At 44.0% G+C, this 15,475-nt stretch overlaps 1 protein-coding gene across 1 annotated transcript in view; it reads right to left on the bottom strand.

Annotated features, from left to right (window-relative positions):
• Positions 1-243: 243 nt before the first annotated feature.
• Positions 244-15,475, bottom strand: part of LOC101790354 (vasoactive intestinal polypeptide receptor) — a 114,534-nt gene continuing 99,302 nt past the window's right edge. The window contains exons 10-13 of the mRNA XM_005023238.5: positions 15,378-15,469; positions 10,510-10,639; positions 9,081-9,122; positions 244-6,606 (exon numbers count right to left, since the gene is read on the bottom strand). Coding sequence (XP_005023295.1) covers positions 6,415-6,606; positions 9,081-9,122; positions 10,510-10,639; positions 15,378-15,469 — 456 coding nt within the window. The 3' untranslated portion in view covers positions 244-6,414. The remainder of the gene's footprint in view (positions 6,607-9,080; positions 9,123-10,509; positions 10,640-15,377; positions 15,470-15,475) is intronic.

Here is a 15,475-nt window from a genome sequence, read left to right as displayed (position 1 = left end):
TGTGGTGGTTCTGGGGATCACATATGGTACTGATGCTTCTACTGGCACAGATGTTTTCAATGGTCTCTCATTTTGAGAGTGATTTGGTCTAATTTTGTATGAGGTTGTCATGCTTAATTTTAGGCGACCTCCTTACCAGCTCACTGCCTCTGTCTCAGCCTTTCTTCCTCCACTGCCTTTGTCTGTGTCTTCCTCAGGACCGAGAAAAATGAGGTAAAATATCAAGTGGAACATCTTAAGACATGATTTCTTCACAATGGTTTTATTGCTTGGTTTCAGCAGTGTCAACCACAGAGAAGAACCTCCTCTGAAGCAAGGAGATTAACCAATACAAAGGAAAAAAAATAGCCAATTCATTGCATATGTACAGAGTCAGAACAAAATAAATAACATCAGGCAAAAGGCCATGAAACAAGGCAGAGATTTCACCTGTGCTGAGCAAGCAGGCCTGGTCTCACTGGCATGGAGAATACATCACAAGCACCTAGATACATAACAATCCACAGAGATGTGGCTTAACAGTGATTCTCTGTTCACAGCCAGTTTTCATCACTCTTTGCTGTCAAAGCCTATTTACAGGAGGGCAGAGCAGAGGTGCTTACAGTTTGAGTGAGAAGAAAAGAGTCAGTTGGCACCAGCTACTGAGAAAGAACAGCCTGAGCTGCGTTTGAAACAGAGTATGAAAAATACACTCTTGAATTCAAAAGTGCCTTTTTAAACTTAATTTATCATCCACAGAGTATCAAAAGTGTTTTTTTTTTTTTTTCTTTTTTCCCAAATCTGCTATTCAGATTTCCTCTATGTACAAGATTACAATATCCACAAAACTAGGGTATAAAACATCAAGTGCTCTGCTGATGCCAATCTGCATGTCCTAAAGGCTTGGCCCTCAGAACCAAAATGGGCATTATTTCCATTAGAGATCCGTTACAGACTTTCCAGTCCCAACGACTATCTTCTTCCCTGTGATTTCACAGTATGCTAGAAATAACTGGGGTTTCAAACCCAGGGCTCTTCAATACATAATGCAACACCATGCAAGCAAACAGGACTTGGGACTTTCAGACAGTAGGGGGTGGAAGAGGTTGTCCACTGGCCCAGGAAAGACATGGTTTGTGACTTTACAGATCTCTGAGGGAAATAAGATCAGTCACTGTAATTATATCTCATCATGCTGGTATGTAAATAATGGGTGAAAAATTGACTGTCTGAAAGAAAATGGATAGAAATCTACTCTGCTCTGGATTTGGGGATGTCTGACTCCAAGTACTAGTCCCGGACTTTATTCTTTTTCCTGTTACACCAGTTTATATCCAGAATGATACCATCAGAGTCATTCCAGATTGATATGGGTATGTACGAGGCCAAGAGCTCGGCCTCCTACTCATCGAGGGTCATCTACAATCAGGAGGCGTCATGGTCCTGTAAGCACTGGTCTGTGAAAAGTGCAAAGTTGCATTGCAAGTTGGGGAGCTCAGGACTGTGGTCCTTGTCCCCAAGTCTGGCACATTCGTCCTGGTGCAGAGATGCCGTGGGAGGCCAGGACACAGCAGAGAAAGGGCATGTTTTACACGGGCTGTGGTGGTAAACCTAGATTCCTCTTCCATATGGGGGCTTCTCAGGCTCCTTGATTCTGGTATCGCATGCAGTCCCAGAGAGCATTGATCAAACCAGGTGCAAACACGACAGAATAAAATGAGCTTTGCTACGGCACATACTGGCACTTCCAAGTTCGAGGAACTTCCTTCTAGTCTGAAAATATCACATATTTCCTGCAGAAACCCAATGGTTTCTGCCTTGTTTGAACATTATGGTGATGGTAGAAGGAATGAAGGCAGAGGGATGCCACAAAAATCTGCTAACCCTTACAACAGAGCCAAGCGACATTCACTCCTGAGCTTTCTTTGTAACTTCATTTTGCTTTTTAAAATCCAACAGGATTTTTTCTAATCAGAAAAAAAATAATAAAATCAGATGTTTCATCTCCTGGTCTTGCTTGGGATCCTTTTTTTTTTTTTTTCAAAACTGCAGTAACGATGCTGCTGCACATCGTTCTGTTTTTAAAACCTAATTTCAATTTAATGCTCTGAAATTCTGCCACAGCCTAGAATTTCTTTACTGCTCTTTTTCAAGCCCTAAATGTGGTCATATTCTCATTTCTAGCTGCTTATGAGAGGGCCACTGAGCTACATAGGTCCTGGCTGAACAGAAATATCTAGTCTAATGTTAGCATTGAACTTTGTACCTCTAGACCTTAAGAAAATAAATTATTTTTTATAATTTAATTGTTCCATGCATATTAATAATTAAGAGTTTAATCACTGAAACCTTGAGTGACTAATTAATGGGGTTGGATTTGATCTCTCACTGGTATAAAGAAGGGAGTAAACAGTTCCAGGCTGAAGATAAAGGAATTTTTCTAAAGTCAAATTCCAGTTACAAGCTTGTGTACATCAGGAGTCACTGCAGTGAACTGATAGATGCATGTGGGATCAGAATTTGGCCTGATTTCTGTAAAGTGTTTCAGAGTCCAACTTCAAGATCCTCAAACATGTCAAAAAGCTTAACACATCCAGTTATACCTCCTCAACTTCTTTTGTATTGAAGTAACTCCATTGCATTCACCGGAGTCGTTCCTGTCTTACCATGAGTTAAAGAGGTCAGACTTGTGCTTTGTAACAAACTGCAGTAGCTCTGAGCACGGCGTCATGTTTTCTGCATTGCTTTAGCACAACGCGGTTTGGGTTGCCATTTGGGGTTGCAGCAAGGTCCATGAACTCTATGTTATTGATGCGTTGGGTGAAAAAAAAATTCAGAGCAGAGAGGCCAAGTTATCCAGCCAAATTCCTGCACTAAGTCACCTAAACAAGGGCCTGATCTGAAAGCCAGAGCAGGCATGAGAAACATTTTTTCCATCAGTTGATTGTTCATATCCCTAGAGAGAAAAGCTCTGATTTCATCCCCGGCTCCTCTGTTCTCCTGAAATATGGGGCCATCATAGCTGGGCTGGCAGCTCTGCCCCTGTCTGCATCCCTGGGGTTGCCATGCCTGTCACAGCAGGTATTCACCACATCCATGTCAACCTTTCAACACCCCTGACAGCATAATGGCAATGCTGTTGGATTTTCAGTGATTAAGTAATTGCAAGCAGGATGCCTGGGAGCACTGTTGCTGGCATGTTAATGTAGTTAATTTCTGAAGGAGCTCCTCAGTTTAGGCCATGGCCTATCTTCAGGCTGGTGGTGCAGCTCGGGGGATGCAGAGGGACCTGTTGCATGGATAAACGGCCAATTTTTTCCCTGTTGTGTTTCTAAAAGGCAAGCCTCTTCCTGCTGCCTTTGGCATGTGGTTGATGCTGGCACAGCTAAGCACAGGGACGAAACTCACCCTGCTTGTGGCTCTCAGGCAGGGACCTTCTCCCACAGAGATGCTGCCTGAGACAGATGGGACACGTTTCCCTCACGTCTCAGGCAGGAGAGGAGGCTGCTGCCACTGGTGCTCCACTTGCACTCAACAGCTTTGGGCTTAAAGTCCCTGCTTTGCTTCTCTGGCACCTGGGATTCACGTTCACACCTTAGACACTGACAAGATTAGGCAGTTTTCCTCTGTAGCCAAGTTTGCTGGGCATTGAGAGCTACCACCATGACAAATGATGAGGTCATGACTTTACAGCCTGAGGACTCAGCTCTTTCCCAGACTGACACTGCTCCCAAACTCTGAACCAGTTTACAACACCAGGAAACATTTTACAGCAAATGTGAAAACTTGGAAACCTAATGAGAACTTTCCCCCTCTTCTCCCAGGCATCCCAGCAGATGGCCCTTCACTTGGTGAAGTGCAGAGCTGGGTCCAGTCCCTGCTTTGAACCATGCATGGGAGAATTGTTTGTGCTTGTGGGACTTCTCCAGCAGGTTCTGTGTGAGTCCTGGTCCAGGTCTGATTGCAGTCACCACAGCAGCACCAGCTCCAAACAAAAATTGCCTGCCTCTGAGATCCACAAGGGGAATTCAATAGGGACCTTGCTCCTCAGGGTGCCAGGCCATAAGGGCTTTGGTGCAAGCAACATGTGGGAATTTTAAACACCCTATTGGTTTTTCTGGATTTTGGGAATTAGAGAACTGCTAAGAGGATTTTGAAGACCTCATGGCACATTGGTGTTGGATTCTGACTGCTCATGATATGGTTTCAGTGCAGCATAGCCATAGAAATGATAGCTTGTACCTGGCTAGCATTCAGTCTTATCAGCAGTTTAATTCCAGGAGCACGGAGCTCAGTGTGACTATCTTCCTCCACAAATATCTATCTATTCTCGTATTTTTTTTCAGGTTGGATAGCCATGGTTACACTGTGACAGCATCTGAGCTAGCTTGCTGGAAACCCATGAGTACACGTCCACCCCTCAGAGCAGTTGTATCAGACTATCTGGTGCCCCTTACTGACTTCAGCCCTCTCTGCTATCCTCAGTCCTGCATGTGGAGAAATATATTGGCAACATCCAGCTCAGATGATGACAAGTATGGCTCCAGAGAGGGGTATGCAGTGGAAAAACAGCTCCTCAGAACTGAGAAAGGAATGGGATGTCCTGGATATCCTGGTCTGCAGCCCTCCTCCTGGGCTCAGTGTGTTTTTCTGGCAGCGAATCAGAGATGCTTCAAGCAAGCAAGCAAACAAGCAAAACAAACAAAACAAACAAAAACAACCCTCAAACCCATTAAATAAAGAAGTTTCCCTTCAAGGAACTACAACTTAATTTTGAAGAAAGTCCATTTGTTGTTAATACCTGGTGGAAAAGTTGAGATCTTGGATTTTCCACCACTAGTGTATAATGGGTATAACCCCAAATCAAAAGCAATTGGGTGAGACACAACTGTGAGCATCTGCATCTTCGTGCTATTTTCTAAGTTTGGGTTTGAGGAATTGCCTGTAAGTGTGCGCTGTGACGTGATGCCCTATGAGCTGCCAGCTCAGCATATTTGAACAGGATTTGGTTTCTCCTTTCTCCTTCTTCCCTCCATTGAGAAAAGAAAACAAAAACAAAAAACACTCCACTATTGCCTTGGTTTTAGCAGGCTCTATGTACATTCCTCAGATAGGGATTGCCCCAATATGGAAACTAATAGACCTTCAAAAAAAGATGTAAAATGCACATGCACATCTTAAAGATCTAACAGTGCCTTCATCACAGGATGAAAGCTCCCTGCAAAAGCTGAAGAAGAAATCAATTTAATAGCTCCTTCGCTCCTTCCTGACTCCTGGAGTGCCAGTTACGTGCTGAGCCAACCTTGTTTTGATGAAAGCAATTTTGCTTGCTGCTGTGAAGCTAATTTTTTTCATCTGGAGAGTGGCTCCTTATGGCAGGTCTGATTCAATTAAGGATTACAGGGTTCTACATCTCCCTTCCCTGGCAGTGTGTGCTAAGCAAGTGCAAACGAATTACAGACCAATTGCTTTCCCCTGATCCCTAATGATGCTGGGTGCAGTAATGCACCAAGATCGATGGGTGAACTTAAAAAGAATGAAAAACACAGCCGTTCTCCGCTTTTGGCATCTGTACCTGGTTTTTATACATGCAAATCGAGTTTCCTGTTCATTGAAAACAACCAAACAAGACACGATGCCACGAAGGCAGTGCAGAGAAGGACGTTTGTGCTGCTCCTTCTCAGCAAGCTGCTTTTCCAGAGGGCACCCAACAATGCTCCGAAACTTTTTGCTAATGAAGGTGGTGAGCAATTGGCAGAATTCGCTCCAACATTGGGGCATCCTCCAAGGGGCATTCCTGGTGCCGCAGCTTCTTCTTCGCACGGGTAAAACACAGGGCAGGGGTCGTGCGCTGGCCTCTCCCCTTCCTGCTCATGTTCCTCCTGTCCCTTCTTGCCATCTCCGACTTTCTTTGGTGCCTTATCACCACCTCTTAACTGGGCTTTTGGCACATTCAGAAGTTTGTTTTTTTTTTATTTTATTTTTAATTTTATTTTATTTTTTCCACTTCTTGCCTTCATCTCTCCTTTACTGGCTCATTCTGTAATCTTTTAAAAAGTGCAATTTATCTGTTTCAGAGATGCCGGTTCTGGTAAAGCCACTAAGGACTCAGGCTCTCCCCTCCCTTTCCCCCCTTACTTCAGTATTTATAATAGGATCTCCCAGGCTCTCCTCAAGTGACAGGGACCTTTACTCATAGTTATCAGCCCCTGAGGGCACCAACTTAGAGCGAAAGGTCTGAAAAGAGGGAGAGGAACAGTATTTCTCTGCCTCTTAGCTTGTCTGATCTTGTTCTGGATGCCAGTGGCTTTTCCAGTACTTTGTCCTGTTGGCTCATGCAGAGCACATCATTTCACATGGGTTTGTCAATGTGTCACTGGTTCCTGGGGATCCTTCTCTCCCTTGGATGCTCAGTACTTGGAGAGCCTCTCCCCATCACACCAGTGAGAATTCGGCCTGGAAGCTGGAGCACCGGCGTGTCTTTGGCGAGCATTTGGTCAGCATGGAGATCTGGGTGCTGAAATTGGTGCCGTTGCTGCCTAAGGAAGGGTGGTGATACTTCATATCTGAGTCCAGGAACCGCTCCATGTGCCACCTTCGCCACTTTCGCTTGAGCTCAGCCTGGACCTAGGTGGTGGAAAGACAAATATGTCAGCAGAAGGCAGTTGTCTATTGCTCTTGTTTGTGTGAGCAGCAATGGGCAAGCCATTGGGGGGGGCCAAGAATTATTTTATACAGGTCACTAAACTCAACCTGGTAAGAACTGTTAGCCACTTAGAGAAGAGGTGACACTCCAGTCAATAAACTAACAGTGCAGAAATTCCTGAGCTTCAGCAGAAAGGCCAGCAGAAAGTTGTTTATCTGACAAGGTGAAGGTGTCAGACTACTTCAATGGAAACATATTCTATACTTTGTGTGCAATTAGGATTTCTTTTTACTGCCCTGTTTTTGCCCAAATACAACTGATTTAACTACAGCTTGTTTGTACAGCCGTCAATACAGCTGCACTTTTTTGATAGAAGCTCCTTGTTCCTGCTCAGAGAGTTTACACACATCATCTGGTCTGCACTGTTCAGATTCAAATCCTGAACAAATCTGGCCACCGTCCCTGTCCCCTCATGCAGGCTTCCAGTGCAAAGTTTTGGATAAAAGGTTTTAGGCTCCATTTTAGGGCCGGTACTTTTCAATATTTTTATAAACGATCTGGATGTAGGAATAGAAGGTTTTTTGAGCAAGTTTGCTGATGACACCAAACTTGGAGGAGTTGTGGACTCGAATGAGGGTGGAAAGGCCTTGCAGAGGGATCTGGATAGGTTGGAGAGCTGGGCGATCGCCAACCGCATGAAGTTCAATAAGAGCAAGTGCCGGGTCCTGCACCTGGGACGGGGAAACCCTGGCTGCACGTACAGACTGGGTGATGAGACGCTGGAGAGCAGCCTAGAAGAGAGGGATCTGGGGGTCGTGGTAGACAGCAAGTTGAATATGAGCCGGCAGTGTGCCCTGGCAGCCAGGAGGGCCAACCGTGTCCTGGGGTGCATCAAGCACGGCATCGCTAGTAGGTCAAGGGAGGTGATTGTCCCGCTCTACTCTGCGCTGGTGCGGCCTCACCTCGAGTACTGTGTGCAGTTCTGGGCACCACAGTATAAAAAGGACATGAAACTGTTGGAGAGTGTCCAGAGGAGGGCTACGAAGATGGTGAAAGGCCTGGAGGGGAAGACGTACGAGGAACGGCTGAGGGCACTGGGCCTGTTCAGCCTGGAGACGAGGAGGCTGAGGGGAGACCTCATCGCAGTCTACAACTTCCTCGTAAGGGGGTGTTGAGAGGCAGGAGACCTTTTCTCCATTAACACCAGCGACAGGACCCGCGGGAATGGGGTTAAGCTGAGGCAGGGGAAGTTTAGGCTTGACATCAGGAGGAAGTTCTTCACAGAGAGAGTGGTTGCACACTGGAACAGGCTCCCCAGGGAAGTGGTCACTGCACCGAGCCTGTCTGAATTTAAGAAGAGATTGGACTGTGCACTTAGTCACATGGTCTGAACTTTTGGGTAGACCCGTGCGGTGTCAAGAGTTGGACTTGATGATCCTTAAGGGTCCCTTCCAACTCAGGATATTCTATGATTCTATGATTCTATGATAATGGTATGAATTAGACGAAATAGCTGTGTCTGAGGGTCTCTGGGATCAGCAAGCACAGGAAGAGTACAACAACACAGATGCAAACCCCAGGACTGGAATTGTGAAAAAGTCAAGATCAATTTCTCTAAGGTAGAATCATATTCACCTGGTATTGGCCTGTGCATAACAAGTCACATCAATCCTATTTGGGTTTGGGATTGTTAATAGGTTTGTGTGGCAGTGCCTTGCTCTGAGCAGGCTTACCAGCAAAGGTCTCTGCTGGAGCTGCATGCCACTGTGTGATGCACACATGGCATCAGCATGGCTGAGAGAAGAAGCAGAGCTGTAAGAGAGCAAGTTGTGATTCTGGACACTCTTCCTCTCCCCAGGAAGCTGGAACACAACCCAGATCACAGCTGTTTCTTGTCAGTTTATTGAGCTGAACGTGCTCCAGCTGACAGCAGCAGCTCCAAGCTCTCAGCTGCTCACACCTACTTGGTAGACTTTGCAGTTTGGGTTTGCTCAGTCTCTGCTGAATTTCTTACAGGCAGACGGAGCATGGTACAAAAATATCAGTGGTAACAGGCCTGCATCCTGGCAGTGGGCCTGAGTCTGTGGAGGTTTCCTTGAGAGGGTAAGCATGAGTAGGACTCAGAAGATGGGCTTTATCACCCACTGAAGGAGATCCCTTCAGATCAGGGTTTATACAAGGTTATATATGAGTTTTGCTGATGCTGTCTCAAGAGTAAAGGAAAGACTCAGTAGCAGAAATACTAAAGTGCACATTAAAGCCCTAAAATGTTTATTAATTATACTGGAAACTGTCTGCCAAATGGCTGAGTTGTTTTTGTGGGGTGAACCATTTGACTTGGAAACGTTCCCCCAGTGTGGTAATATCAGAAAGGGGACACTCCTCAATCTGCTCTCTGCAAGCATTCAATTTGCCTCAGCTGCAAACATTAACCAGAGAACATTGTTGATCTTACCTCCCCGTTGAGGAAACAGTACAGAACCGCCACCACAAATCCCTAGGGGAAAGGAGAGAACAGGCTTTTAGCACATCATAGTTTATACTCCTCAAGACCACAACTCAACCTCACTCCAGCCCTGGAGAAAGGCACTACTGAGGTGCCCCTTAGAAACCACTTGGTTGCATCTTCCCTGTAAAAGCAGCAGGGGAAGATTGGTTAGGGTACACTGAAGCATGGCTATGAGTCCAAAGCTTGCTCCAGATTGATGTTTAAAGCCATCACCAGTCAGCTCAGCTGTAAGTGGAGCACTTGGTCACTCTGACTTGGATGTTAAAGGCAACTGCATGGGATACCAGAGCCAGCTTGCTTCTCACAGCTAAAACTGGGGAGATCTAACTGTGCTCACTAGTGTGTTGTCAAGGTCAGAAATATCTTAGGTACAGAATAAGGCTAAACTGTTCCTTTCCCATCACCCCTATATTTTGAGAATCTCACCTTTCATTGAAAAAAACAAAATTCTCTCCAGCCCTTATGTTTGCAAACACTAAAGACAGGAACTGAGAACAGGTCCATCTAACTCTCAGAGATGCCAGATGTGAAGTGATGATGTAGGCAGGGATGTTAACAAATATATCTAAGCACGTCTCTGACATGTGTATGGTACATGGCGAGGGATTCTGCCTGGAGGCTGTGCCAAAGTGGCTAGAGCCAACTAATGGATGGGTACAAATGTACATTATTTTATTTTATTTTATTTTATTTTATTTTATTTTATTTTATTTTATTTTATTTTATTTTATTTTATTTTATTTTATTTATTTTTTTCTCCATGCAACAGCAAGGCCAAGGTTAACAGCCCAGTTCTGGAAGTGACTGAAGTGAAGTGTGTGAGAAGGTCTTCAAAGAAAACTCTGTCAGGGTTTCCTCAAGATTAATGCATCCTCCCGTGGAATCTGCCTCCTTCACCTGCCCCTTGCCTTGGGCAGGATCTAGAGGCAGGACTTTGCTAACAGAAGAGATGGTGCACGAAAGTCAGCTTGTTGAAGACAGAGTAGAATGCCATTAATGGCCAGAAAAACACCCTTGCTGAAGGGTGTTTATCTCATCTTACTGTGTTAGTGATACATAAACTGAATGGAGGTGCTTGATTTTCTCTGTTAAGTAAAACAAGCAAACAAGCAAACAAAAAGCAACTAACTGGGGACTAGCTTATAAAGATATATTTTCTTTCCAACTGCCTAAAATGAGGAGAGAGAATCTCCTCCTGGAATTTCAGGAGGCAAAATATAACATTATCTTCCATCCCTGCTGAGCAGGAGTGAGGAGATTTTTCCCCAAAGGCATAAGAACTGTATTGGGTACATCCAAGGAAAACCCAGCTCAGATGTTCATATATTCCCATGACGGATGTGGTGACTAACTGGTGGTCCAAAAGGTGACTTACCTGGAACGACCCAACCACGAGCTCAAAGACCAGCTTAACTTCCGTTTTGAAATTGTCAGGGAAGAAAGCAAACATGATGTAGTGAATACCAAAGAGAGGGATCAGCAGCAAGGTGGACTTGGCCAGTCTCCTGTTGGAAAGACAAACATGAGTCATAAGGGGAGAGGGAAGAGGAGCTAAAGGGTAAGCTGATGAGAAATCCTGCAGCTGAGCCTTATGCAACCCTGAAACTTTAATTTGCTGCTGTACATATTTGCCGATTGCCAGGATCATGATGTTGTCGCCCGCATCACGAACGTTAAATGTCTTTGTTTGTTGTTAGGCAATGTGATACGGGCCATTTACCCTGAGGTCCTGGGAACATCCAGGTTTTCAACAGCAGCCTCGAGCGAGCAATGTCAGGATGTTGCCCTCACCCACTGGGCAGAAATGTCTGGGATATAGCAAAGCGAGGGAGCTGAGATTAGCTCCTCACAGCTTAACGTCCCTAAGATCCCCCTGAGAACTTGGGCTGGGATGCCATGAAATGTGGAACCAGACCCTCAGCTGGGCATGGTTGCTCTATGCCTGTTCACGTGAGCCAAAGAGCGTTATGGGCACATTTCCACACGCTTAATTTCCTTCTCATTAACAGCTCTCAAAGAAATACACATCTTTGGCTGAAGCAGAGTGATCAGCCCTAGATCATTTCTCCTTGGCCTGCAGACTGCAGATGGCTGGTGATTTCAGATGTGGTGACAAATTAAAATGTGATATCTTTATTCCCAGTAACTTCAATGGAGGTATTTCTTTCTCCCCTCCTCTCTTCTTCCCCTCCCACCAGAGATCTTTTTTCATCTCTACAAGCTAAATCATCATCTAGTGCTGTCTTTGTTTGCTTAGGATTTCTGAAAATTACAGCTTCTGGGAGAGAAATGGTATGTTTAGCTCAGAATAATGACAGGCTATCGCACAATGAATGTCTCCAAAGGAGGGGGATGAGCAGTATTAGTGCTTAATGGCATCAGGCTGGGTAATCAGTGGTCTAATTAGGAAGAGATGATAATTTATTAAATCTAATCATTATTAGAATCTAGCTGACAAAAAAATAAATAAGGATTTAAGAAATTAAGAATTTAAGGATGCTTAAGGTGGTTTTGGCTCCCTTGGTCACCTACATCCTCCAGCTTCCTCTTCTCCCAGAGACTTCTGGAGGAATTGAAGGTAAGGCTAAGATGCTGGAAATACTTGTTCTTCCATACACAAACCCTTCACCTCCCAGATCCCATAAGGCTCAATCCCCTCAGATCATCTTCATTTGTTTTCCATCTGTATAAGCCCACTGGGAAGGCTGCTGTGCCAGCTTTATGCAGATGATGTTCATCAGTGTATCTCCCAGAAGACATTTCCAGCTTTCCCTGGGCCTGGCCCAAAGACAGTTTGATGTTAAAGCTCTGGTTGGAGGCTGTGGTTCTCCAAGGAAATCCTGCTGGCTGCAACTCATTCCAGGCAACATCAGTGCCTGCAGGAAGCTGAGGAACTTTCCAGGAATATGCCTTTTTCTCACCCCATCCCACACTAGCAGGCACCTCTCTGCTCATAGTTAAAACTGACATAGTTAAATATGAACATATCCCATGCTCAAAGTTAAAACTGGACTCAAAATCTGAGTTTTCATTCATGTCTTGCTCTGCCAGAGGATGTCTTGTCCCCAGGAAAGCAAGGACTGTCACTATCATCACTGACCATCAGAGTACCATGTTACTTGCTGTAAGATGCAACTCCCTCCATTACCTACATTACTATGATCCACCCCTAATTACCCCCAGCTCCTGACAAATGAGAAAGCAAGTCATTTTCTGAGCAAATCTCATTTTTCTATCAACACTGGCTTTGCAGAGATCTCTCCTCTCCAGTCTTTCAGGAACAAGTCAAGCTAAAGGAATCTGAAGTGATGCCACCTTCATCTACCCTATTTGTAGGGGAGCTGTTTACAGCCTCCAGTGGATTAGAAAATTTTGTCTTATCATTTCAGACAATGTTGAGGTCTCAGGTACAGCTTTTTTTTTTTTTTTTCCCTCCTGGCTGAACCCTAGCAATGAGCAGTGCCTATATACCTGTACACTTAGGAGCTCCCTCCTCCAGTTTGCACAGCACCTCAAACCAGTCTCTTGCTTCCAGCACTTAGCTTCCCCAAAATACTTCGTGATGTTTTGTCTCTTCTGTCATCTTCAAGGCAAGCTCCCTCTTGTCTGGCCTCATAATATTAAAAAGACCTCCCTGAAAACCACAACAAGGAAAACTGCTGTCCCTAGTCATGGTGTAATTTCTCCAACGAAGCTGACTGTGCAGGAGACAGAACTGCTTAAGAGGTTGTCTCAAGTTGGTTAATGTTACCTGCTGGAAGCCATGGCTTCTCAAAAAAATTAACTTCCACTCCTGGCACAGGTTACATGTCTTATACCTTTCCTCTCTGACAGATATACATGGTGACAGGTAATTTAGGAAAAACACGTTTCCACTAGCCTGCACCAAACCTGCTCCTCCCAGTGGGAGTGGTAAGAGTGAACCAACATTTTAGTCATGTTCCTGAACGCATAATGGAAAGTTGCCCAGAAAACTTTGATGGTAATATTGATCTATGAACATGCACAGAATAGAAAGAGATGAATTTTGCTCAAGCTTCCTTTTGCAGAAAACAAGATGTTTTCTTCTTCTATTTCCCTGAAATATTGCTGTCCTGTTCTTGCACAAGTCTCTGTCATTTGCAGAAAGCTGTTTTGGGAGACTTGTTTTCACAGTCTCTGATACATTAAAGCCTGGCTCAGTGTGTATGGCATTAATGAGTGAGTCAGTAGCATACCTGAATTTCCAGCCTGCAGCTAAAACCAAAACTGGTTGGAATTGAACAATACGATCAACATATCAACATGTTATTTTTAAAAAATAAACAATATAAAATAAACAAGAGAAGGAGGGAGAAATTCAAATGAGATATCCTTGATCTTCTTAGTTTAAAACATATTAATCCCAGATTTGGCAGGAGGAACCAGCACTTATCATTAACAACACTTTTTGGTAAGCTCTCTTGGCTCCTGCAGGCCAAACCCCCTGAAGCAAGCAGCAGCATTTCAGATAACAGGGGTATGACATATAAAAGGACTGCAGATCACATGCTGGATGGCATTCATAAAAGGATCTGGACCCCAGATGTACCTAGCTGTCCACTGTATAAAAGTACAAGTCTCCCATAAGTCCTATGTCCTAGATGCCAGGCGTAGACAAGTATATCAAGTGTCCTACAGCATTTCATATGGTCTGGACACCTATATGTGAGCAACTGATTCATGCCCTAATGGAGCTGAGATGCTTTTCCAGGATGAGGAGGAAGGTGAGGAACTGAAGATATGAAGATCATTCATACTTCAGCAATTGGTTCCTGTCTGGCAGGCCAGTGAGGGGAAGTCTGAGTTACTTACTGCCATGTCATGCTAGGCTTGTTTACCAGGCAATGAGAGATTTACTGGCAGCTCACACTTCACTGGAAAATGTGTAGAAAAAAGCCCTGAACTCAAAGCTCAGCGTGACCTGGTAGGTAATCTGGGCATAACCCTTCTGATGCTTGTTGGCAGCACTTCTACAGAGATGAATGGGAGCCAACTGCTCCAGGCTGCTGCATAGTACTAGGACATATTTCAATATGCTGATTTAATCTATCTACCTGGCTAAAGCTGTTGTAGTCTTGAAGGCAGGATGATACAATGCCCAACTGGAAATACATAAAGAGACGTGATAGAAAGCAGGGGACCTGGTAATGTTGGTGTGTTATGATGATGGAAAAAGAAATAATTGGTTTTGGCAGCTGAAGGAAGAAGTTCAGGTGAAATACTGGAATTTCCTTTCATAAATCTGAGAATCTCTAGGAGATGAAATACATCATTTACCACCACTAGAGAGAAAGACTCAGTATTGTGGTTGGTTGATATTTAAGAACCATACTGATATTAAGTCTTCCATCTTGCAGAAGGATGAACTTAATTCATATTCTTCAACGTACATAGCTCCCTCCAAAGACAAAGAAGATTTTATGAGCCATGACCAGGTAGACACTGTACTTTTTTCCTTTCCAGTTATTTTCTAGAAATCCTTCAATAAATATCCAGGATATTTAAAATGCTAAGCCAGGACAGCGACAGGAGACAAAAATGAGGTAAGTTTGAACTTTTATTTTATTTGCTTTGAAGTCATAAGAAATCCATACATATAGACTGATTCTTACAGTCTTAAAGTGCTGCACCTAAGACCAGTCTTGCACACAAAGGCAGATACTGATCTCACTTGTTGTTCATTACAAAAAGTCACATTAGGGTCAATCTTTTATCCCTAGGATAAAAGTGCTACACTAAGCAAAACTTCTAAGACAATGTTAATTATCAACAGTGAAGAGAAATGGGTATATTAGGGATGGATTAATTCAATCTGGTCCAGGGGTCTTCCTTAAGATAGGGAAAATTTGCCACAGGTGGTACTGAATGTATGAATTTTCTGGATCTTTCTTTGAAAAACGTGTGCTGAGACTAACTATTTCATTTTAAAAAGCACCTGTACTGTAGATTTTGCTACTTTTTGTTTTCCATCAGGATTCCTTGACCTTCAGAATCCAATATTGAATATACATTGAAAAAGGCCTTTTTGTTTCATGGCCATTATTGTTGCTCTCGTGCCCAGCCATTTAGGCAAATGTCCCATTTCCTGATTTCTGATCATCTTTAGTCAATTAACAATTACGAGATTCTGGTGAGTAAAATGCAGACAAGTGCAATACTTCAACTAAGACCCAAACAGGTTTTGCAAAACCATACAATACAATTGAAAAGCCTAGGACTTACGAATAATGGCTGGTTTCATTGTGTCCAACATCTGGGGAATGCAACTTCTGGACTAAGATACGGATGATGCAAATGAAGAGGATGAAGTTCACCTGTTG

Source organism: Anas platyrhynchos, chromosome 2 (assembly GCF_047663525.1).
Source record: "Anas platyrhynchos isolate ZD024472 breed Pekin duck chromosome 2, IASCAAS_PekinDuck_T2T, whole genome shotgun sequence".
Lineage (NCBI taxonomy): Eukaryota > Metazoa > Chordata > Aves > Anseriformes > Anatidae > Anas > Anas platyrhynchos.
This window is presented reverse-complemented; position numbering and strand designations above follow the sequence as displayed.